Genomic DNA, 25079 nt, shown 5'->3' with positions numbered 1-25079 from the left:
TATTGCACAACCCTCCAAACACATTAAAACCACTGAATTGTACCGTTTAAAATGGTGAGTTTAGTGGTATGTGAATCGTACCTCAAAAAAGTAAACAAAGGCAGCCTTAAAAGTGAAATAGCCAGGAATTATTTTCCACGTCTACCATAAAACTCCATGTCCTTAATATACATAAATCTGTTTTTTTTAACCATCACTAGAAACATCAGCAAAGGACACAAAAAGACAGCCTCACATAAAATGAAAGAGAAATGTAGACAGGTAGGACATAGATGGAGAGACTTCTGTTTCGCTAGTGAATTAAAAGGAGATACATGTCCTTGATTTGTACGTGTAGTTTTCTGTGTTTTTTAAAAAAATATTTTCTGCAGTTTGTGCAGGTTTTTTTATTTTAGAATCAGGAGAATTAATCTTCTAAGCTGTGTCAGGCCTTGGGGCAATTCAGGGAACTGGAGCCCTGGCTGGAGGGAGGGAGGGGCCTGCATCTGCCCATCTCTGGGCCACACCTGCCTGCCAGCGGCTGCCCACGGATGGCTGCACAGAGCCACACATCAGCGCAGGGGAGACGCTGGGGCCCCACGCACACGGGTGCAGCTCATCCTGGCCATGCAGCCAATGTGCGGGGGGAGTGATCACCAGGGGCCCCCTTCTCATACTGCGTCGGTCCCTGTTATCCTGTCGCCGGCCAGCCTGGGATCAGCTGCCACAGGGGCGCCCGGGATGAGGGGAGGGGCTGGTGCCCAGGCAGGTGGAGGGCCCTGTCAGGTATCAGGAATCTGGATTCCACGGTGGTGGGGACCGCACGACCCCTCACGGGAGCGAAGGCAAGGGCAGGATGTGCACCCCATCACAGGGAGGCAGTGGCCGTGGGGCCAGGGGTCCAGGAGGGCCCCGGGGATGAGCTCCCCTCAGAACCTGGGGAGGCCGAGCAACAGAGAGGAGACAGCCGGAGCTCCCAAAGCCAGGTGGGCGCACGGACAGATCTACAGCAGGATCTGCGACCTGGCAGGGACGCGACAAGGACTGAACTGCTAGGGTGCAGCAGGATGGGCCTCTGGGAGTGGGGGTGCATGGCAGGGGCTTGGTCTGCAGCATCCTGCTCCCCACGCTGGCTGGGCTCATGTGCATGTGTGCATGGGTGTGTGAGACCCCTGTGCATCTGTGCTTGGATGTGCATGCGTGCACGTGCACACCTGTGGGTGCCTGTGTGAACACGTGTGCGTGTGCACAGGTGACTGTGTGCATGTGTGCTGTACACATGTGTGTGCCTCTGTAGAGTTGCATGTGTGAGAATGCGTGCATTCACACGTCACTGAGTGTGCCTGTTAGAGAAGCACCCAGGCTGAGGGGACAGTCTGCATTGGGTGCGTGTGCACCTGTGTGTCCTGCGTGCCCTCCAGATACACACACGTGTACTAGTCACAGCGTGTGCAAGAGCACTGTGTGTGCTCGCCGCCTGCCTAGCTGGGGCCAGGCTGCTTCCTGAGGCTCACCTCCCCGACCCCAAAGTGAAACTAACTGTCCCCCATCCCAAAATGGTTGGGTGTGGGCCTCCGGGCAGGAGCCACCTGCGGAGTGCCGTTGTCGTGTGAAGGGGCCCTCTCCTAGGCCAAGGGGCCCAGGGCCCCCACCCTGGGTCTCTGCGATCTGTCTGGAGAAAGGCCCCTCGGTGGCCCCCAGAGCCCAGACACCTGCATACGGCGGGAGCCTCGGGCACTGCCCTCTGGGCCGGGGCAGGTTCTCCCTCCGTGCTTGCTTCTTCCCCGTTGCCTCAGTTAGGAAGGCCCCGGTGCAGGCTGCGACCCTGCTGGCTGCTGCGGGACGGTGGGCAAGCCCTCTGTGCTCAGGGTCCTGAGCCTGTCCTTGCTCGCAGATCTCGGGGGGGACGGACCAGGGAGGATGGACAGCATGCTCACGGCGGGGCCTGGCACGTGGACGGGGCTCTGAATCCAGCCTCCACTCTGGACTCCCCGCAGGAAGTATGACAGCGTCCGTAGGAAGCCGTACCTTTCGTCCGGACGGCGTCACCACGCTTGGGGGCACACTGCATGCACGATTTCAGCTTTTCCTTCTCTCACTTAGCGTGTGCTCACAAGAGCCCTTCATGCCGTTAATACTTTAATGACTGTAGTGCACGGAGCGCTTTCTGCTTCCGCTTGTACGAAACGATGACCTAGAAATCCAGGGAGGCCTGTGCCTCTCCTCCCCGTGTCCCTTCTGCAAGTCTTCAAGGTGAGGAGGTGCATTTGCGTAGCGTGGAAAGGCTTGCCGCGGTGCTGGGTGCGGTGGGGTCAGCCAGGTCTCTGAGCCTGGTGGCCACGCTGCACCCCGGGTCAGAGCGACAGCAGGACACAGCCACCCTGACGTCCCAGGGCAGGAGCCGTGGCTCGATCATTACGCAGTCATAGATGGAACACGGCGGGTCGGCCGGGCGGCACGCGCACTCCATTTCTACTCCTGTTCACACAGCAGGAAATGCACAGCTTCAGAATCACCAATATTTTCCCAACTGCTCAGAGTTCAGTCCTTTTATTTTATGGACTGCAGGGGGGAGGCAGGCAAGCGCAGGTCCCCGGGCAGAAAGACGTGTGTGCCGGGGGCTCTGGGCAGCACATGTGGCCTGTGCCTGCACCTGCCTCCGGGTAACGGGGTAAAACGCAGTCTCGGGCCGGTGCAGACCTACTAAACTGGGGGTGGGTGGCGGAGGGCGGCCCTGCAGGGCCTGCGGTGTGCACATGATTTTCCTGGCCACTGGTTCATGATGTGAAGTTGGGGATGAATCTCCCGATTACGTGAGTCAGCGACACACCTGCAGGTGCAGGCTCCGTGCGCGGCCCTGGAGGGGAGCCCTGAGCAGGCCTCTGTGCAGGACTGGCCACCTGGGCGTTGCTGCGGGATGTGCTCCCCGCCGCCATCGGGGGCAATAGGTTTGTTTTGTTTGTTTCTCAAGCGTGCGTGCAGCCCTAAATAGCCCTGTGAGGGGCCTGCAGCCTGGAAGGGGGCCTCAGCAGACCCCAAGTCTGCCGCTGTTGTTTGGAATGTGTGACTCTTTATAGTTTCCACGTGCTCGTTTTCCAGTTTTGTGGAAGTGGCGTCCCCCGTCCTCTGATCACCAAAGCTGCGGCACCAGGCTGTAGAGATCTTCTCGTTGCAGCCTCGTAGTCCGCGGCCCTGTCCGAAGCTGTCTTCCCTGGGCTGGGTGTGGGGCTCACTTCCGGGGTCCCGGTTTCATGGACCGTTTGTGCACCTTTTGGTGCACGTGTGCAAGGCCCCATATGGGTGAACGCATTTACAGGACGACACCATATCGCTTCCCAGGAAGGGCGGCGGGACCGATGACCCTCCTGCTTGGCGGCTCCTGCGCTGCAGCGCCCGCGCGTCTGCGCACCTCCAGGGCGGGGATGGTGTTTGCCGTGACCTCCACGGGCCTTCCTGGTTTTCCCGGTGACCAAGGGGTTGGAGCACCTTCTCCTTTATGCTTCTTTGCCAGTTTGTCAGCTCCCCCTTTTCAGGGTGTGGGTCATTGGTCTTTTTGAGCAATGAGTTCTGTGTGCATGTTGGCAAGAACCCACTCTGAGCTACGTAGGTGGTAGCGATGTCATCTCCAGCTTGTGGCTGGGTTGTTCTTTTTCTTTTTTAAGAAAAATTTTCTTTATTTATTTGAGACCATGGGAGAGAGAGAGAGAACTAGCAGAGGGAGAGGGAGAAGCAGACTCTCCCCCGCGCAGGGAGCTCGATGTGCGGCTCCACTCCAGGACCCCTGGATCATGACCTGAGCCCAAGGCAGCCGCATCACCGACTGAGCCCCCCAGACGCCCGCTGGGCTTGCAGGTTTCAGGGCCTTCTTGATGAGCAGAGATGTTCTATGCAATGCCGTCAGATTCGCTCGGTGACCATCTTGCTGTTGGGCTCTTGTTGAAACAACGCTTTCCTGCTCCAAAGTCCCAACACCTCTCCTCCATACTCTTTAAGAGGGGCTAAAACCCTGCCTCTCACATTTGTCTTTATTCCATGGAGACGGAGTTTTGGGGGCGGCGTAGATAAAGAACTGCCCTTTAATTCCCCAGCTATTGAATCTCTACCGCTTTCCTAGTGATCGGTCACGCCGCCTCGTCCCACAACGAGCATCCGTAGCGTGTGGGTCTGCTTCGAGGGCCGCTGTTCCTTCCCACAGCTCGTCCCTCCTCCCCGTGCCTGCGCGTCTCGGCTCCCTGGAGAGCTCTACCCTCGCGAGAAGTTTCAAATCAGCTTGCCCATTTATTTTTAAAGACTCTTCGGGACTCTTGTTGGCGTTGCGATCTGCTTATAGGGCAGTCTGGAGAGAACGGACATTGGGTGTTGGATTCTCTTACCCGTGAATGTAGCCTATCTCTTTCCATTCATTGGGTTCTCATCAATTTCCATGAGGTTTCATAATTTTTCCTCACGGGACTCATGTCTCTTTTGTTAGGTTTATTCCGGCCTCAGCAGCACTTGTCACGCTACCGGTCACCTTGGCGGGGGCTTCTTGTCTCTGTCCTTTCAAGGCCTGTTCTCGGCCTCCCTGTGGCTCCGTGGGAAGCGGCCTGTCCTTCGTCCGGCTGCCCTGAACAGCCGTGCGTGCAACAGCTGTGCTGTCGCTCACCTCGGTCACGACACCGTCACTGCCTCAGAACACTCGTTCACCACCGGCTTGTGCTCCACGTGGGATCGTCGCCACATCTCGGGTCCCTGAGGCTCTACAGCGCGTGTGCTTCTCCTGCTGACGTTGGTGAGGATGCGGGCGACTTGTGCCAGTCCGAGGACGAGCAAGGCCTCCTGAGAAGCCATTGCCCCCCAGGAGCCAGCGTCCGGCCCCCTCCACGTCCCTTCCTCGCTCCCAGTGTCACACATGCAGGAAGGGGGGTCTTCTCTGATGGAAGCCATTCAGGGCAAGCTGTAGGTGCCCCATGCCCAAGCCCCTGGGCGCCCGCAGCCTGTGTCACCCGGCCTGCGGTCACCTAGTGACCGCCTGGTGTCATCTGAGGCCGGCGGTCCCCACACCCCTCACGGTCCCCTCGGGCTCCTTCAGGAACTGTTAAGATCCATCAGAGCTTCTGTTCTCCAATCGATCCTGCTGCCTGTTATTCTAGAATAGTCCCCATGCCTTTTCACATAAAAGAAAACTTTTATTTCCCGTGACACACAACCTCCTGAACGGGGGTGGTCCGGGGCTGACTCCACACCCACACTGAGCGGCCCCCGTGTCCCAGCCCCCAGCCCCGCTGGCCTCCCGGGCCCCTGTGGGGGAGGCTTTCCGGCAGGTCCCCAGTGGGGAGGGACCAGCAGGGACACCTCCCTCTATCGGATGACAACGTCGAGGCCAAGCACGGGGAACTCTCACCTGGACAGGGGGAGGGCTTGCTCCGGAGAGAGGCTCGCGGCAGAACCAAACCTGTGAGGTGGGTGTGCAAGGCCAAACCCTGAGTTCCGTGGGGTTTTGCCAAGATAACTGTGCCCCCCGCGCTGGTAACCATGGCGAAAATCAGAGTGTGCTCGCAGGTGTGCAGGGGGCTGGGGGCCGCACACTGCTTCCAGTCGCTGCCCCACAGCCGTGTGCGGGACAGGTGACGAGCACCCCAGCCAGCGTCCTGATGGGAGCAGAGGCACACCCACCAGACTCCCCATTCCCCTGGCATGCCGGCAGGAGCTCAATAATTGCACTGGCTAGCCTGCTAAATGCAAGAATTAGCCCGCCTTCCTCTCTCGGCATGCACCGTGTCCTTACCTCAAAAGAAATATTACGACCTTCATAACGTATGTTTGCCTCTGCCCGGCGTGGCCAAAGTCCTTTCTCATACACCGACGGATTCACTGCTGCTCCCAGCAAACCTGCAATGTGCTAGATTTCAATCGAACCTCATAGTATTACATTTTTCTGATTATAAAAATCTGTCGTAATACTTTTGTAAACCACAGAAACTCGTATAGAAGGAGGGAAAGACACCGTGTCCTCATCCACCAGACACACGCAGACACGTGGCTTCGTGCACTGTTGGCGTTTGGGCGCTCTGCCGCACCGCTCCCGGGCTGCAGCACGTCGGTGAGGGCGGGGGGGCCCCCTCGCTGGATGCCGAGGACCACGGGGGATGGGGTAGCTGGCCCTGACTCAGTGGCCCCAGACCCTCGATGTTGTGAGACTCTACGCACCCCAATCCATGAGCACTCGCTGGGTCCAGCACCCGGAGCCCAGCCCTGGGGCCGCAGGAGTGGGACATAAAAGTGAGCTAGAAGTGGCCTCTGGAGGTCACAAGGGAGAGGTAAGGACGAGGTAAATAATTGTCACTGGAGACTGTGAGAGTTCCCTGCGCTGCTGCGGAAGACGGCTCCAGGCCGGGCGGGGTGGTCATTCTGCATCACAGCTTCCTTCTCCCACCGCCCGGTGCCCCAGGTTCTGGTCCAGAGCGTCAGGGCCGCTGCCCCGGGATCCTGCGGGGATCCCTCCCCACCCCTCGCAGCGTGGCTGGTGGCCTGCAGGTCTGCGGTCCTGCGGCTTCCCTCTGGGTCATCTCCTCCTCCTACAAGGACAGGCCCCCTACCTGTCCCTAGACTCGGGGCCCACCCTGATGCAAGACAATGGCATCTCGAGGGCCTTAACCACTTCCAGGTAGACGAGAGTTCTGGGGGGCCCCGTTCCATCCACCACAGAGACAGACATCGAGGGGCGTGGGGCAGGGGGAGGAGGGGTTCCTGCGACACACCCTTACCGCAAGGTGGACACAGGACCCTGGGCTGGCCCGCTGCCAGAGATCTCGGGCTCCGGGCACAGTGACGGCCTCGGGAGTGAGCTCGTGGCCCTGATGGAGCCCGGGAGGTTCTGGCCGAGACCCCAAGTGCATGTGCAGAGGACACCTTCCCCTTCGTGATCGACCCCCAGTATGAGGTGGGTGCCGCTGGGCTCTCTTCTCCGGCACGTGGACGGAGCTGACCTGGGAATGACCCAGGGCACAGGGGCACTTCCCCGTGTGTACCACTCCTGCTGCAACACCAAACACAGTTTGGGCCTGCACCTGTCAAAGGTGTGCCTGAAGCACCCTGGCAGCCTGGTTTCCACCTCTCTGGCCACTGCACTTGGGCAGAACTCTAAGGCAGGGAATGTTTGGTCCCTGGCCACGCAGGGATGTCTGGGAACAGTTCAAGAATCACCAGGAGGGCTGGGGGCAGCAGGCAGGGATGCTCGGCAAGTGTGCAGGGCAGGGGGACTGGGTAAGTGTGCAGAGCAGGGCTTAGGGCAGGGGTGCGGGGTGCGGGTGCAGGGCAGGGGTGCCAGGCAAGTGTGCAGGGAGGGTGCTGGGAAAGGACACATGGCAGGGGTCCAGGGCAGGTGTGCAGGGCAGGGGTACTGGGTAAGTGTGCAGAGCAGGGGTGTAGGGCAGGGGTGTGGAGTGCAGGTGCAGGGCAGAGGTGCCAGGCAAGTGTGCAGGGAGGGTGCTGGGAAAGTACACATGGCAGGGGTGCAGGGCAGGGGTGCTGGGCAAAGTTCATGCCTGGGGTGCAGGGCAGGGGTGCAGGGCAGCTGGTTAAGTGTGCAGAGCAGGGGTGTAGGGCAGGGGTGCTGAGCAAGGTTCAGGGCTGGGGGGCTGGGCAAGGTTCAGGGCTGGGGGGATGGGCAGGGGGGCTGGGCAAGGTTCAGGGCTGGGGCGCAGGGCAGGGGTGCTGGGTAAGGTTCAGGGCTGGGGGGATGGGCAGGGGGGATGGGCAAGGTTCAGGGCAGGGGGCTGGGCAGGGGCGCAGGGCAGGGGGGTGGCCTGCCCAGCCTCTCCCTGAGCGCCATCACGTTACCTGGTGCCACCAGGTATGCTGGTCAAGTCACTGCCAGGCTGGGTGAAACCCAGGTCAGCGGGGTCCTGCCTGAGGCATCTCTGGAGCAGGGGAGGGGGGTGGGGGGCTGGGGGGGAGGGCAGGCAGGGCGAAGCTCCCTTCAGGGTTTTCCCTGAGAACCTGCGCAGTGAAAGGTGCCTGGGTAAGCTGTGAGGCAGAAGGAAGCCTCTTTCTTTCAGAGCAGGGAATGGGAAGATCCTCCCCTCTGCATTTTATGGAAATGGAGCCTCCCTGGGTGGTGGGAGGAGGGCAAGCTGGCGGGCCCTGGGCCGGGCAGGAAACCTCTGGCCTGGCTGGAGGGCACCTGCGGCTGCCCACGGAGTGCAGGGTGGGGGGACAGCGACAGGCTCCCTGGGGGGTCCACACACCCGGAGGGAGAAGAGGGGGACTGGTGGGGGGAGGGGGCTGTGGCCCGTGGTGGTGGATTTGGAAGCAGCCGCTCCCGCCCCGGGAGGCAGAGGTGGCGGCCCTGCCCATGCCAGCTCCGAGCCCAGGCCTTGCACACTGCGCCGCCCGAGTCCAAGTTGAGCACCCCCCGGGGGGCAGAGTCACAGAGCCCAAGGCACCCCGTGTGGGTTTTGGTTTTCCCGTGAATCCCAGATGGCCTTCTCAGCCTCTGGCTCCTATATTTAACCTATTTAATGAGATTTCTTTTCCAGTAATTCCTGAAACTGGTAATCTCTAATTGGGTCAAATTCTCTACCCACCAGCCAGCGATGCTATTTTGTAGCGCAAATCCTCCTGAAGCCTCCCCCTCCCGGCGCAGCTGTCAGAGCCAAAAGCATTGGGCTCCCTGGAGCAGGCCTCAGTTGGTGTCAGCTGGTGTGGGGCAGGGGCACCTGCCGGCCTCCCCACCTTCACACTGACCCCTGGCCCTGGTGACATGAATCCACTTAATGCCCGCCGCCGGGTCCCCGAGTCCCGTGTCACTGTAAATAGCGAGTCTCACGGCTTGGGCAGGGCCGGAGGGGCTTGGGCAGGGCCGGAGGCGAGGCCCGCCTCTCAGGTGGCCTCTGGTCCCCGTGGGGCTGCTCCCCAGGAGAGCGAGTACTATGGCGGGTTTGGTGACCTGCGAGGACCCTGAGCATCCCCAGTGGCCAAACTAAGCCACGCGGAGTGGAACCCGTACACAATCTCATCCTCGTCCCCATTCAGCCAGGGGACCCCGCTCTGTTCAGGGGCCACACCAGCACTGCCTCCAGCGTGCGAGGCTCTCGCGCTCACTGACTGCCTGTCCCCTCCAGTGGCACGCTTTGCGCCTGTGTCCCTGTCTTTCCCCCGCTGGGCTGTGGCTCCTGGTGGGCAGGGTGGGACTTGGTCACCGCTGTGTCTTCAGGACGCAGCACTGTGGGTCTCCTAGGTTGCCCCTGGTGGCCCTGGCTTCGGGGCCTCGGACTGGAGCCCCTGATTGAAGCATATGGGTCCCCGCCCGTCACGCACGCGGCCCAGGGGTCGCTGAGGGCTGAGGCCAGCCAGCGTTGGTGTGGACACGCGTGCCTCTGGGCTCATCGGGTCATCACGGGACCCAACCAGGAAGGCCAGAGCCCTGTGTCCCGAACGGTAGGGGTCGGGGAGAGGGAGCAAAGGCCCCGTTTCCCCAGACTCTTCTCCTTAGCGATCTGTCACTGAGGTCTCCCAGAAGGCTCTGCCTCCCGCCGTCCCCAGGAGCCCTGGAGAGGACCGTCGGTCCCCGCTCACCGTCTCTACCAGCCTCGGCCTCGTTCCTGAACTCTGACAGTTTCCAGTTTGCTGCCCCGGCCTGGCCTGGGGACAGAGCAGGCTTTCAGGGGTGGCCCCCAGCCCAGTCGATTCCCGGGAGGACCACGCACTGTCCTTTCTGAGAGGACTGTGGCCACAGGTTCTACGTCAACCAACGGATGCTGGAGCTGCGTCCGAGCTGCCTCCGTGTCCTACCTGTGCTCTGGGATGATGCTCAGGGCAAGACCGACTCCCCTGACCGCCCCTGCCCCGTACCTCCCGGTATCGGGGGCACAGCGCCTGAGGACCGCTGCCCCTTGAAGCCACACTCGGGTCCAAGGCACACGTGGCAAATAGTGGCGCCAGCTGTCACGTCCTTTGTCTTCCCCGGGATCACCAGGAATAAGTGAAAACCCACCCGGGCCCTGGGAGCCTGGCACAGGCGGAGCCACTGCATGCAGGGGACACGCATCCCCTCATGTCCACTGCCAGGCCGGGGGTCCCGTCCTCCTTGGGAAAGTGCCTGCCCGGGATGTGGCATCTTTCGGGTTTAGTAGAAAGCAGCTGCGGTCTAGAGGAGCCGGAGGGGACACACTTTGGCCTCTTGAAGGAGGGGAGGTCACATCTGGGAGGAGGGCTCTCCCTTCAAACTCCTGAGTGGACGTAGATGGGCTGGAAGGGGCTGCCTGTCACCTAGAGCGTCCACCCCGCCTCCACCAGGGGCCATTAGACCGTCCCCTCGCTTGCGGCTGCCGTCCAGCGTCCTGGGGTCCTCAGGAACCTCCCACCCTGCCTTACCGACCTCCACCGCAGCCTCAGTCCTGGGCTCAGTGAGACCCTTCTGCCCGGCCCGGGGCCAGCGTCCACTCATTTGAGGCCACTTGGCCCCCCAGGAAGACACAGACCTCGCAGGACCCCTGGCTCTGAAGAGAAGAGGTCAGTTCCAGCAGCTCCGGGTCTGGGGTTGTTGTCTGGGCACCACAGTTCTGGTCCTCCAGAGCTCAGGGTACCAGTTCCATCCACCGCCTCCAGTTGCTCACCCTGCTGGGGGCCCGGGCACGGTCACAATGGCACAGCCGGGCCGCACTCTGCCCCCCCCCCAGGGCTGGCCAGAGGTCACACGCTGTGGCTGCTTTCTGGGAGCCCTGGCCACAGTTTTGAGCACATATGTATTTATTTGTGGGGTCACTGCGCTGGCCCCGACCGCTCCCACCGGCCAGCAGTCCTGTTCTGCTTAGGGCCGAAGCCTAGTGATAAGCAAAAGGCCACCGTGCCCGTGACACCAACTCCTACCGCCGGCCAGGTGTCCCTACAGACCGGGCATGCAGTCTGATGTCGTCTGGAGCCTGGCACTCTGGGCTGGCCTGACCCCCGGGCACGGCGGCAAGGACGCCGCGAGCCCAGGGCCCCGTGCAGGGAAGGGGCAGAGCCAGCTGTGAGGCCCCAGGTGGTCCTCCTGGCCATTGAGGTATGGGGACAGCGATGGGTGAAGGGGGACATTAGTGGGTCCTGTCCTGCCGCTCTGCTGTGTGGCTCGGCGACCACCCACCTGCCCATCCAGCTGTGGCCCCTGGTTTGGCTGGAGGACCCGCTCACTCTCCTTGTCGGCCGCCTGCGCCCTGGGGGGCCTCAGCCAGACAGGTCAGTGTCCTGCCGTGGGTGGGGGTGTGTGGCCAGTGGCCGCCCGGCGTGGTCCTCAGTCCGTCCTGGCCGCCTCCAGCTTCTGGATGGAGTCCTTGCCCATTCCTGCTGGAGGAGTCCCGGTCGGATCCCTGTGGCCATTTCCAGTCTCCGTCCACACTGCGTTCCTGGGCTCCCTCCCCTCCGGCAACCAGTCACCGGGACGTATCCGGGAAGGTGCCTGTCCAGGCACCAGGGACAGGAGGAGGCTGAGCCCCGTGTCCAGGTTTCTACGGCTAACGGAGCCCGTGGCGGGGCCCTTTGATCCCTGGACACAGTCTTGGCAAAATGAGCATTCCTGACCCACTTCCCTGGTGAGGACCACCCGCCTGGTCCCCTAGCGGCCTGCATTTCCATGGGGTTTCCAGAAGACCCACGGGGAAACTTCATTCCCAGATCCACCCCGGGAGGAACACTGGCCTGGAGGCCGAGTCTCTGGCAGAGGCCCCAGGAACGTGGCGAGTGCCCCCAGACAGAAGCCGGCTTACGGCGATCTCCCTGGCTGCTATGGCCACTGTGTGCGGGGCCTGGCGGTCACAGGGTCCTGCGCGCCCAGAACACTGACCAGCTGGCGCTCCTGCATGCTCTGTGCAGCCTCTGCGTGCACTGGGGGTAACCCCGCGGGCCGGGAGCTTTTACATCCCCGATTCGCCGAGTAGATGGGGCACGGAGAGGGAGACTAACCTGTGCAGAGTCACGCAGCTGGGGGAGGAGGCACACGACTGCGCTCTTGGCCTGGACACCACATGCTGCTGGCGAGGCCGCAGCCCTGCCGTTCGACGCCCACCGCCGTCCCGCAGAGTTCCGGGGTTTCTGGGTCGGACAAGCCCTCAGCCGCGGTGAGCCTCAAAGGCAAAGCCCGAGATTTGGGATCGATGACAGGTCCGAGGAACGCCCGGCTGTGCTCCTGCTCCAGGAGGTCCGCGTTCCCGTCTCTAACGAGGCGCTGGCGATGCCCGGTGGTGTGCTCCGGGACTGGGGACACAGGATGACTGACCACGATGGCTCCCGTCCCTCTGCTCACGTCCCTCGGGGAGGGACGAGGTGCCTCCAGGAAGAGCAGAGTGTCTCATCCCGGTCTGTGCAGCAGCCACTCTGCTGTTGGTCAATATTGACGATCCGTCGTGGACAACGGTATCCAGGGCCGACCGCGTGCTGGGGTGCTCGTGGCCAGGGTCGCCCGCACGCAGCCCCGAGAGCAGGGGTGTGGATACCTGTTCCCATAGCCGTGGGGGCCGGAAGGCTGGGATGAGGGTCTCAGGGCCGAGTTCCCTGGGGGAGGAACCTCCCACCTTCCCGTGGCTCCTGTTTGCCGCAGGGTCACCGCCTTGTTTCTCCGAGTGTGTGCGTGTCTGTCTCCCGAGGTCCCCTTTGTGGAAAGACACCGGTCCTGTTGGATTAGGACCCACTCTATCCCAGGGTGGCCTCATCTCAAGGACGTCTGCGTGACCTTAGTCCCAGAGAAGGTCACGTTCTGAGCTACTCGGGGTTAGGAGCTCAGCATGTGGATTTTGGAGGGGGGGAGACACGATTTAACTGATGACATCCGCAGGAGCACGGGGTGTGGGCCCCGCGGTGTGTCTCAGACAGCGTGCCCGTCCTCCTCCCTGGCTGCAGACTGCCCAGCCGACGGGACCAGAGAGGATGAGTGCACCCGCAGCCCCTGGCCCATGGCACCCACCCCGTACCCCAACCCGGGTGCCATCAGGGGCTCCCACGGGGGCCTGGTGTCTCCTTCTCTGTGTCTCTGTAAAGGAGATGGACGCAGATCCTGCCCATGACTGTGCTGCTGACGGGGGAGGGTGCTGTGACCTGGGTCCCAGGGCATTGGTCATTCCTCCGTTGTTGGATGGCTTGCTGGATTTTTGGACATTACTCAGCTTTCCTTCCATAATACCATTAGGACGTAAAAATACACGTTTAGCCAGAGAGCCCACTCTTGGTCCTCCACGCTTGAGCGACTGTGTGGACTTTGCTACCTGTGGGCACAGGTGAGGAACACGTCGTCCTGTCTTCTGAAAACAGGGAGGGCCGGCAAATTCCAGTCCCCCTGCCCCAGGGGCTGCCAGAAAGAGCCCTGGGCACTGGGGGACAGGGAACTGCGGTGGAGCCAGGAGGGCTGCGCTGGGGAGGCCTGTGCAGGAGGAGGGGCCGGCGGCCACCAGGTGAGGTGACCTGAGCTGCTGGGGTTGGCACAGTGGGTGCTCCTGGCCAGGCAGATGGCGAGGTGCCGCGTCTACAGCCACCGGGGCTGACGTGTGTTGCCCGTGTTGTGCCGCGTGGAAAGTGGCCCCTTGACGTGGCCAAATGATGCGGTTTCCCACTCTAGACCTGGAGCCCACAGAAGAGCTGCGGGGCTCCAGGGAGGGGGACAGCGGCGGCGGCGGCAATTCCCTGGTGCCTGCGAGACAGACCCAGGCCTGGGGGGCTCAGGTGCGTCCTGGGGCCCGAAGGCACCCGGGAGGGCCCTGCTGCTGCCTCCCGGGACTCTGGGGACCCTCAGTCCTGCCTGTGCGTGGGGAGGGGGACAGCGAGCAGAGGGGGACAGCGGGTCTGCGGCTTTGCCGGGGCCATCCTCCTCCGCGGGGCGCGGGGCGGCCGCTCGGCCCCTCCCCGGGGTGAGCCCAGGGGCGGCCCCGTGGACACGCAGACAGCGGGGCGTCCCCGGGCTGCAGGTGCGGAGGGCAGGCCGCAGGGCCCCTCCTCCCGGGACTCTGGTCCGTCCTCGGCCCGGCCGGCCGGTGGGTCCTGCAGCCCGGAGGCCTCCCCGCGCTCGCTGCCGGTGCGCAGGGCCGGGGCGCCAGGTCCCGCGGTCGGAGGGGTGCGGCCCCCGTCCTCGCCCCGCAGGGTGCTCCGCGCTGCGGGGGGCGGCGCGCGCCGGCGGGGAAACTGAGGCTGCGGCGGCGGCCGCGGGGGGACTGGGGGGGGACCGCGGGCGGCGCAGTGCGCGCAGGCGCGGCGGCGGGAGGGGACGCGCTCGGGGCAGCCTGCGCCCCAGTGTGCCCGCCTCGCCCCGCGCCTCCCGCCCGCCCCGCCCCGGCCCCGCCCCGGCCGCCCGCACCGAGCTGAGAGGGCGGGGGCGCCGCGCGGCCCGGGCGGCGGCGGCGCAGGCGGAGGCCCCCGGGGGCGCTGCTCCCGGCTACACGCTGCGGCGGCGCAGGCGGCCACGCTGAAGGCGCTGGCGGTGCTGAGCGCGCTGGCGGGCGCTGGCCGAGCTGCTGGGCGCGCCGGGGCCCGCGGGCGGCCTGACCCGGGGCTCGCCCCCGCGCACTGCGCGCTCTTCCTGGCGCTGCTCGTGGCCACCCACGTGCGCTCGCCGCGGGGCCCGCAGCTGGGGCAGGTCGGCCCGCTGGCGCTGCTCTTCAGCCTCGCCTTCGCGCTGCTCTGCTGCCCCGTGGCGCTCGGCCGCCCCGCGGGGACCCCGGCCGGCGCGGCTGCGGGCGCGGCGGCCGCCGACCAGGGCGTGTGGCCGCTGCTGCTGGTCCCCTTCGTGTCCTACGCCCTGCTGCCCGTGCGCAGCCTGCTGGCCGGCGGCTTCGGGCTCGCGGTGGCCGCCTCGCACCCGCTCATCACCGCCACCCCGGCGCCCGCCGACGCCCGCGACTCTGGAGGACGGTGAGTGCCCGGGGCGCGCCCTCGCCGCCCGGCTCAGCTGCCCGGAGGCACCCGGGACGCGGCGCGCGGGGTTCGGGGTTCGGGTGGGCCCGGAGGGGGAGGGGCCGCTCGAGGTCACCCGCGCCGAGGACGCGGCGGGGCTGCGGGGCTCAGCGCGGCCCTGGGGACCTGCGGGCTGGGGACCCGGGACCGCGCGGCCGGGACCTGACCCGAGTCAGGCCGCTGGGGAGCCCAGGTCGGCGCTCCTGGCGCCGCGCATCCCTCCCGCGGGGGACGAAAGTGGGCGCGGGCTCGGGGTGCGCTCCAGTGTGCCCGGACCTCGGGGGGCGCGAGCACAGCCCCCCTCCCAGCCTGCGGCACCCCGGGGATGCGGGCGGCCACGAGGACTCGGGTCCCCTCCAGTCTCTCTCGTGCTCATGGTGGACCTCTCTCCGGGGTAGGAAAACGGGTTTGCCAAGGTCGAGCAGGGCTCCGGTCCCTGCTGCCCCCACCCACCCTGCTGGGACCTGACCGGGGCTGCCGGCAGCTGAACTTTGTCACTGCCTTCCAGGTGGGCCAGCGGGGCCGCTGGGAGGACCAGGCGCCACCGCTCCCCAGGGGCTCCTCCCAAGCCGGGGACTCCTTGGACAAGACAGAGGTCTTTGCGCTGTGGGGCTCCTGGAGCCTGTCTGGGCGGTGGAGCCCCACCCGGCCCACTGGGGCTTGGAGGGACCTTAGGAAGGGCCTGGTTTCTGCCCCCAGCGGCAGCAGCTTTGTGGCAGGAGGATGGGGGGTGGGGGGTGGGGGGTGGGGAAGAGCTCACCTGTGGAGAGAAGGTGGCAGATAGAGGGGATGGGGGAGATGAGGGGAGGCTGCACAGGGCAAGAGCTGGGAAGAAGGGAGAGGTGAGGGGACCAGGATGGTGATGCCAGGGGTGCACATGGTCAGAGGGGCCGTGGATGCACAGGGTAGACTCTCGCTGGAGGAGCAATTTGGGGCCCACAGAGGCCAACATGTGCTGGAGGCTGGGGGGGAGGGGACGGGGGAAGGGAGCTGTGGAGGTGGGAGGATGGAGGGAGATAGTAGGGGTGTAGGCCAAGTCAGAGGTGAGGTGGAGAAAATGGGGAAGAGGGCCTGAGGGAGGGGAGGGGGGTTCTGTTCTGGAGGGTTCTGCAGCAGGCCCCCTGCTTGCTTGCCTCTTGTCAGTGGCCTGTAGCCTCACTGGCTGTCCTTCGGGGGATGCCACTGTGCCCCTCCGTCTCGGCTGACGAGGGGAGCCCCCAGCAGGACAGCCTCCCCTCCGGGACTGGGAGTAGGTGGCCCTCAGCCAGGTGGGCTCCAGGTGGGGGGAGCCTGAGCTGACCTGGCCATGCAGGCCCAGGGCCGGGGCTGCTCTGGGTTCTGGTGTACCAGAGGTTCAGCTGGTTCAATGAAAGGCCGCACTGTTGGTTTTTCGGGGGGGGGGGGGGCAGTTTTTATACAGTTTCTGGTCATTCCTTCTAGACAATTAAGGGAGAGGCTAGAGTCTTTGAAGGTGCCTGGGGCACAAGGAGCTCTGCCCCCAGGATAAGATGAGCCCCTGTATCGTCCAGGCAGGGAACCTGTCTGGGGGCCGTGGACCTGGGGGGGGGGGGGTTGGCTGCTGGTGGCTCACTGGCAAGGCACACTTTCCCCGCACAGAGCCTCGGTTTCCCTACCTGCAGAGCTGCCAGGCAGGTGGAAACCTGCTGGGAAAGCACATATGCAGAGTCTCCTGCCACTTCCCAGTTCTCTTGGCTTCCTTAGAACGTTCCTGTCCAAGTCCAGGCGTCACTACTGGTGGTGGCGATGTGGGCGGACAGACGGGATGGGCGCAGACACACGTGTGGGGGACCTGGGGTGCAGTCTGCAGATCAGTCTGGACGCCAGTGGGGAAGGTGGGAGCCACATGTGCCAAGCGGGTCCTCCTCTGCTGCTCCGCAGCCCCCCTGCTACCCCGTGGTGCAGTCACATGCCCACAGCCCCTTACTCCTCAGGATCTGGTTTGGGGTAAGCAGAGGCCTCGCAGGCGACAGCTGGAGGCCCTCAGGAGGCTGTGGGAGGCCCGGGTGATGGACGGTGACCTAGGCCCTCTGTGTCAGTGTGGTGGGAGAGAGCCGTTCCTGCTGGGGGAGCTGAGATGGGGGGGTCAAGCCCCAGCCCCCAAGCCTGGGCCCCTCCTCAGGGAGGTTCCTGCAGCAGTCTTGCACTGCCCTGGTGTGCGGAGCTCTGGGATGTAACCATGTGCTTTGGGGACCCTGTGGCACCAGGCTGGCCCGGCCTGAGAGCACCCAGGAGCGCCCTGACTGGACAGTTGAAATATGGGGTACTGCCTTTCCCCAGGAGGGGTGCCTGCTGCTGTGCTCAGCTCTGGCAGAAGGAGTTTAGGGACAGAGTCAGTCTCATCCCCCTCCCCAGCCCCCAGGAGGAGCCTTGTAAATATCAGCCAGACTGGGTCCATTTCCTGTCCCCCTCCCCCCTCCCCATTGTATCTAAACACAGCGCAGAAATTCATTCCAGCAACGTGGGGGAACCAACATGTTGCAGAACGCTTGAGGCCTGCTCAGGGGCAGGGCGTGGGGGGGTCTAGGACGTGGGGGGGTGGTGGGAAGAGGAAGACATCACAGGTGTGACCCCCGCTCCCTTGGGGTGGGTGGCACTTGGGACCTTGAGGGGTACAGCTTGAGGAGGGAGTGGCTGTGTTTGGGGACAGGGGTGCAGTGGTGGGGAAGTAGGGTTAGTGTGCGTGTCCAGGTCCTGGTCTTGGAGTGGTGGCTGGGGCAGCGGGCTTTGTCTGCAGAGGAGCAGCAGGGGGGTCTCTGCCCACCCCTGCCTTGGGTTGTCCCCGTAGGGGCACCAGCCTCCTTCCTTCCCCCAGCTTCCTCCCCTGCGGCCTCAACCCCCAGGGCCCCAAATGACCACTTGTTGGCCAGGGGGGAGCAAGAGCCTGGGTTTTCCTGCACGCGTCCAGGGCCCACTGCCGTGTGCAGAATGGCCTTGTTCGGTGGCCTGTCAGTGGGGGTGACATGTACTTCGTGTCCCCCTGTCCCGGGTGCTGGGCCGCGGGCAGGACAGGACAAGGCACCCTGACCCTGGAAGTGAGGTTTGGCCGGTCCGGCTCCTTGGTCGCCTGAGCTCTGTGGGGAGCTCCGGTGCTGCAGCGGAGGGGGGGGGGGCCTTGTCCCCGCCCTCAGGGCCCGGAGCCCTGGCGACCTGCTGCGCACCGAAGGGCCCGTGCCCACGTGTGCCCAGGTGTGCGCCGCGGGACCCTCTGGGCGCCCGCCCGAGCCGCGACTCCCCCTCCCGCTGCAGGCCGCCCCGCCCTCCACCGCAGCTCGGCCCGACCCCCGCCCCCCATCCCGGGGCCTCCCTGACCCCCGTCGGCCCCCGCCCCCATACCAGGACCCCACCCCCCGCCCCGGTCCCGGGCCCCTCCCCTGCCCCCCGGCCCCTCTCCTTGCCCCCGGACCCCTCCCCCTGCCTCCTCTAGGTCCCCCCGCCCCTGCACTGCCTCCCCGCCCCTCCCCCCACGGGCCCCGCCCCTGCTGCCCTGCGCCCCCGCAGCCGAGCGCTTTACCAGCCGGGCCCCTCCCGCCACAGGGACGCGCGTCCTCCTCCTCCATCTCCCTGGGCCTCCTCACCTCGTTGGCTCACCTGCTGGCGCCTCCACCTGCCGCGGCGGACAGGTGCTGCTGGGTGCGGGCTGGAAGGGGGAGGGAGGCGGGTGGGGTCCCCTGGCTCCGGGGCAGTTGGGGGCGGGGAGTGCGGTTCTCCGCCTCTGAGGAGCTGAGGAGGGAGCCCTCAGGCAGCCTCCTGGGTCTCGACCCCCTGTCCCTAGGCCTGTGGTCGCTGGGCAGGGCTCAGCCTCCCATCACTGCATACTCGCAGCCCAGACGCTCCCCGCTCCCCGAGGCCCGGGAGGTGTCGGGGTGTCCTCCAGGCTTCCAGGGCCGTGTCCAGCGGGCATCCCACCGGGACACCTGATTCCTCACAGGCGACACTCCCACACCTGCCCTGTTGGTCCTCGGGTCCCCTCCCCAGGATCTGGTCTGCTGTCCTCCCTCCAGGGCGGCTGGCCCTGACCTGAAGCAGCCCGGGAATGGCCCGGGCCAGGGCAGCAGGAATTGGGCAGGTGGCCCGCACGCTGAGGGGATACATCCTGGCCTCAGGCCAGGGACTGTTTCTTGCTGCCCCAGCAGGTGCCAGGTATGGGTCCTGGGACTGGGACAAGCCCCAGGGACTGTGAGGGCTGGAGTCTGGCCCCACCTGGGGACCTGGTGGGGGCGCAGGGGACAGGCTGGGCAGACACCTGTGACGACTCGGTACTTGTCCCGGTTGTGCCGCCTTCCCTGGGAAGCTCTGTGACCCACGCTTGGGTGCCAGGCCTCGGGCTAGGGGCTGGGGGCCCAGTGGGAACGAGATCCCCTGCCCTCTAGGAACTTACTGTCTGTGGGGGGACGCTGGCCTGTGCCGGGGAGCCTGTGACCTTCAGAGGTGCGTGAAGGGGACGGGGCGGGCGGAGGGCTCAGGGCGGCTTCCTGAGGCCCGTGTGCTCCAGGCTGGACGGATGAGGCCCAGGGCAGCCTTCGGGGCCTGGGGTCAGGCTCAGCCCAGGGGGTGGGCGAGCCAGAAAAGGCAGGTGAGGGCTGCAGGGCACGTGGAGCAGCTTTAGTTTCTTTGAAAAGCCGTGTCGAGGCGCTGCCAGCCTCTTTATTTATTTTTTATTTTTAAGTTTATTTTTATTTACTTTTGTTATATTTTATTGGAGTTCAAATTGCCAACATATAGCATAACACCCAGTGCCCATCCCATCAAGTGCCCCCCTCAGTGCCCGTCACCCAGTCACCCCACCCCCCGCCCACCTCCCTTTCCACCACTCTGCCAGCCTTTTTAGCAGAGTGGTCTGATCAGGTTTCTGTTTGGGGATTCCTGGGATGCAGTGGGGAGCAGGGATCACACGAGTGGACATGGGTGCTGTGCCTGGCTCAGACCAGAGCGACATCCTTGGGGCCGTGTCTGCTTGCCACTGCCCCCGCCTGCCCAGAGGCGATTGTTCTTGGGCGATGCCCGTCTCCTGTCCCCTCTCCCAGGTCCCCAGGGCCAGGGCTCATCTCCCAGGGGGACAGACACTCCGTGCTGTGTCCCTGCAGATTCAGCCCTTAACGTCCTCATCCCGTTTCCCGACTCAGACGGCGTGGCGGGCCGGTGTGCAGGGGTGCTGGAGCTCCTGGCTGTGGGTACTTATCCCGTGCCTCGGTTTCTTCTGGGGTGGCTCCGGGGCTTTGTAGGAGCGCGTGCAGCTTCTTGTGCCCTAGGTGTGGGGCCAGCGCTCGGCCAGGTGAGAGCCGCGTCTTGTTACTGCTCGGGGCCTGTGACCCGCCAGCTTTCTCTGACTCAGTGCCCCCGTGTCTGGGCTTGGTCGAGTGATACAAGAGATGCCCCGTTGGCTGGTGGTGGCCAGACTGTGCAGACTGTGTCCTCCGGCTGTGCTGTCGCTGCTCTCCCCCTCCTGCAGTGCGGCCGGGGTGCCCCGCTGTGGCAGCCACACGGAGGCCTGTGTCCGTGGCCTCAGGGCTTAGGTGGTCCACTTGCCCGCCAGGCAGGGGGCTCGGGTCGGGGCAAGAGGGACAGACCCCATGTTGCCTGGCTCCAGGTGCCTCGGTTCACACCGCGGGGCTGGACAGGCAGGCAGGAAGGACCCGCTTAGTAGGGCTGGGCACGTGCGGCCCCCCTTGTGGCCCGTGTACACGCATGCACACATGCACTGACGCCTCCCACAGATGCACCTGCAGACACATCAACGCCCTCACGCTTCACGCGCACGTCCTCACACTTGTCCACCTTCACACCCCCCCACATACACACACAGGCACGTGCTGCGCACCCCACACATCGTTCCCGTGTTGACGTCGCCGCGTTGTTACCTGAAGGATATGGGACCCGGGCCCTCCAGCTTCGTGACCCTGAGAGGCCTCAGAGACGGCCCAGAAAGTGAACCAGCCTGGGCTTCGTCTGGGGGGGGGGCGGGGTTGCAGAACGTGGGTCAGCGACAAGGGCCGGGACCCCTGCCCAGCCTGGTACCGTGCCCCTGAAGCTCCCACCCTCTGCTCCCCGATGTGTGGGCCGAGGGGGCGGCAGGCTGTCCCTCGCTCCCGCCTCAGGACCCTCCCTGGATCCTCCTGTGTTCCTGGCCCCTGGAGCCTGTGCTCTGGGATTGCGGGTGGCGGGACCTGCTGTGGTCTCTGAGCTGCTGGTGTCCGGGCTGCCTCCTGCCCTCAGGCCCGGAGGAAGGCTCCCTGCTGATCAGAGAAGGGCTCGTTGCTCCCCGGTGCTGTCCCTATGAGGCCGCTGCGTGCACAAGTGCGTGTGTTGGTAGCATTCGGAGCCCTGAGGCCCACCAGGACCTGCAGGTCTGGATGTCTGGGTCTGAGGCTGCTCACTCTCTCTCAGCACCCAGGACCCACTTTGCTCTGGGCTTGTTGCAGTGTCTGTGGCCCGAGAGCTTGGGTGGAGGGACTGCAGTATGGCTGTCCTGGGTCTAGGTCTGCAGTTAGGGGCACTTCCCTTGGTGGGGAGCAGGGCTGGACGGGGAGCCTGACCAGGTTGGAGCGGCCCACGGTGACGGTGACTGTGTGGGCAGTGTGGCTGCTCAGGCCCAGCGTCCTGATCAAGCTGCTCAGGGATCCTCAGGGAGGAGATCCCAGGGAAGGAGACAAGGGGACAGAGTGCCCTTGGAGGGACCCGGGGGCGGGGGGGGGACAGGGTGCCCATGGAGGGACCTGGGGGTGGAGGGGGGATGGGGCGCCCATGGAGGGAACCGGGGACGGGGGAGACGGGGTGCCCATGGAGGGACCTGGGGGTGGAGGGGACAGGGCGCCCATGGAGGGACCCGGGGGTGGAGGGGGGACGGGATGCCCATGGAGGGAACCGGGGGCGGGGGAGACGGGGCACCCATGGAGGGACCCGGGGGCTGGGGGGACAGGGCGCCCATGGAGGGATTTAGGGTTGGAGGGGGGATGGGGTACCCATGGAGGGACCCAGGAGTGGAGGAGGGACGGGGCACCCATGGAGGGACCTGGGGGTGGAGGGGCGATGGGGTGCCCATGGAGGGACCCAGGAGTGGAGGGGGGATGGGGCACCCATGGAGGGACCTGGGGGTGGAGGGGGGTGGGGTGCCCATGGAGAGACCCGGGGGTGGAAGGGTGATGGGGCACCCATGGAGGGACCCAGGGGTGGAGGGACATGGGGGTGGAGCGTGGATGGGGCACCCATGGAGGGATCCTGGGGCAGAGGGGGAATGGGGCGCCCATGGAAGGACCTGTGGGGTGGGAGGACAGGTCGTCTGTGAGAGGATCCCCTGCACACAGGCACAGGGTGTCCATCCAGGCGGGGGATCTGAGGACAGGGGCCGTTCGCCTGGGGCGTGGCGGGGTCACAGGAAGGGTCGGGAGCCCTCCTCCTCCTGGCGTCGTGCGGCAGAGCAGGTGTGCGTGGGCGTGCGCTCCTGGGCGTGCAGTGGCACCGGTGGTGCTTCTGCGGGGCCAAGCGGGCGTCTCCTCAGGTGACGCGGACCCCGGCCTCCAGGAGCGAGGCCACCTCCGAGGCACGGACCAGCCTCTTGGTTGGCACCGTGTGCCCCAGTGTGCGGACGTGAGGCCCGACGCCCGGGAGAGGAGAGCGTGGCCGGCAGCCAGGCCTGCGTCCTGCCCCGGCCCTCTGGCGCCCATGGCCTCGGGGGGCCGCCCCCCAGCAGTCTCCCTAGGGCCCTGTGTCCGCGTGACCATGGGCTCTTCGGGGGCTGCCTCGCACATCTGCACCGCACGCTTGCTCAAGGGGGCTCCGGGAACCGTGCGTCCGGGCCGTGCACGTCAGAAGGTCCGGATCCTTACTTGGAAGCAGGTGTTGCTGACCTCCGGGGCATCCCTCTGGCTGACTGCGCCGCGGGGGGCTGCGGGGACTCGCTGCCTGGGGGCGCTGCCGGCAGGGGCTGGAGAGCGCCTCTGTGGCTGCCTTCGCTGGCACGGCCCGAAGGTACGCGGAGGCCTGGAGACGTCCCAGGGCTGCGGTCGGCGGCTGCGATTCCTTGGCCCGGCGGGGACATGCGTGGAGGCCCGGGAGCTGCAGCGGGGCAGGGAGGCCCTCACGCCAGGAGCCGCCCCGGCAGAGCCACCAGGGTGCACAGGAAACGGCGTGGTGGCTCGCCGGGCCCCTGGGCACGGGCTGCTCACGGTGGTGGCCACGGCCGGGGTCCTCAGCGTCACGTGTGGGAAACCCGACAGCAGGAGCTCAGAGGCCCCCCCCCCCCATCCTGAATCTGTAGTTAAGAAACCCTTTATTGTTTTGCTTTTGCTACGGAAACTCGCCGGAGCGCGGCCAGCAGGGCGCTTTCTTGGGGCCAGAGGCAGCCCCGACACCTGTCCCTGTCCTCTCCGCTTTTCCTCCTTCAGGGGATGCTCGTCCCAGAACGCTTTTCTTCCACCACAGAGAGGGTGGCAAGCGGTCGCGTTAGGAAACACGTCCGTGAGCAACGTGGGAAAGGCAGCACCCCGCGGGGAGCACCCCGCACCCGCAGGCAGGACTGGGTGGGTCCCAGTGCGGGCGCCGTCAGGGGTCCCCGACCAGAAACACGGGACTTGGCGAGGCCCGGGCGGGGCGTTGATTTGGCGCAGGGGGTGCGCCCGGTGAGGTGGGGGTTCTCGTGCGTGGGCAGGGCTCCCCCTCTTCGGCGGTGGCCGAGCTGCCAATGCGGAGGCCGGTGCCCTGTGCTGGGCGGCGCGGGGGCGGCTGGATGGCACCCGGGCGTTCTGCACAGAGGTTTGAGTGCTGAACAGGGGGATCTTGGGGTGCTTCGGGCTTGGGGTCAGGAGGCTGCCCAGTGGTCAGGGGGACACCCTTGAGGCTGAGGCCGCTGTGGGAGGCGCCGTCCCGAGGGAGAGCGGCACGCTGCAGGCCTGGCGGGGGCACGAGCACGTGTGTGCGCACCCGGGGCCCCGATGGGGAGATGGGACAGGGGAGAGGTCAGCCTGGAGACGTGGGCCGGCCCCGGCCTCCGAGGGACGGGGATGCCCTCCTGGAGTCCACGGACGTGGGGCGCGGTGACCAGACGGTGTGGGGGGAGTGGCCACGGGGCGGGGGCAGCGGCCGGCAAAGCTTTGAGGTGCTCCTTCCCAGTTGGGGTTATTTTCTGTGTTCCATTTCCCCTTCCGAGGGGCCCCTCTGAGAATGCACGCGGCCATCTGGGAGCTTCCTTCCCGGGTCCCCGCCCCACTGTAAAGCCCGAGTGCGGCCCCCGGGGAGGCTGGGCTGGTCATGTGCGTGGCCCCTGTCGTCCGTGGCGGCACCCGGGGCCCCTTCTGAAGCAGCCTGGGGCTCCCCGGGCTGGGCTCTTCCCCTCGGACACGGCCCTTCAATCTGGATGGCGTCTCACTCACCTGTCCTGAGAGCCCACCTGGTGACCTCGGCCCTTGCCACCTCTCCCCGTGTGCGAACAGCCCGTCCCCGTCCCCGTGGGCCCGGGACGCTTCGCACAGGTGTCGGTGTGGTGCCCACGTGGGGCAGGCGGTGAGCTCTGCGCTGCTTCCACTCTGCGTAATTCAGCTTCGCCTTGGACAGATCATCCCCTGACTGTGGCCTCAGCTTCTATCTGACAGAGGGGTCTTCTCTGTAGCAGATGTGCGTGGCTGCGCCGTGTGGACTGGGGTGGGCCCCGTGTGCCTCCGAGCCAGAGCTCTCGCATGCGTCGTCCCCTCCATAAGTGCTTTGACGTCGATGTTCAGTCGTCACCCTTGTTGTCCTTTGAGGTTCCCGGGACTCCTGGAGCCACCTGGCCCGTCTAAGGCGAGGAGGCCCTGCCAGCCCATCCTGGAGTGGACACAGATCCAAAGCCTTGCTCCTGTTGTGCTTGAGTGGATGGACGGATGCAAGGATGGATGGCGGATAGATAGGTGCACGGGTGGATGGGTGGGTGCGGATGGATGGGTCGGTGGGTTGATGTTTGGGTGCATGGGGATGGATGGGTGGGAGGGCATAGATGGATGATATGGATAGGTGAGTGGGTAGATGATGTATGTATGCGTGGATGGATGGATTGGATGGGGAAGTGGATGGATGGGCGAGTGGATGCATGGGTGGGTGGATGGTTACATGGGTGAGTGGGTGGATGGGTGAGTGGGGGATGGGTGAGTGGGTGGCTGGGTGAGTGGGCGGGTAGGCAAGACCCTGGCTGGATGAGTCCATGGCTGGGTGAGTGG

The 25079-nt window shown here is 65.2% G+C and overlaps 1 protein-coding gene across 1 annotated transcript in view; it reads left to right on the top strand.

The window, feature by feature from the left end:
* The first annotated feature begins 13527 nt into the window (after positions 1-13527).
* Positions 13528-25079, top strand: part of LOC140629485 (adenylate cyclase type 1-like) — a 347929-nt gene continuing 336377 nt past the window's right edge. The window contains 3 exon segments of the mRNA XM_072818990.1: positions 13528-13650; positions 14162-14807; positions 14810-14832. Coding sequence (XP_072675091.1) covers positions 13528-13650; positions 14162-14807; positions 14810-14832 — 792 coding nt within the window.

This window comes from Canis lupus (genome assembly GCF_048164855.1).
Source record: "Canis lupus baileyi chromosome 15 unlocalized genomic scaffold, mCanLup2.hap1 SUPER_15_unloc_1, whole genome shotgun sequence".
In the NCBI taxonomy this organism is placed as follows: Eukaryota; Metazoa; Chordata; class Mammalia; order Carnivora; family Canidae; genus Canis; species Canis lupus.
Note: the sequence above shows the minus strand (reverse complement) of the source record. Positions and strands in the feature narration are given on the sequence as shown.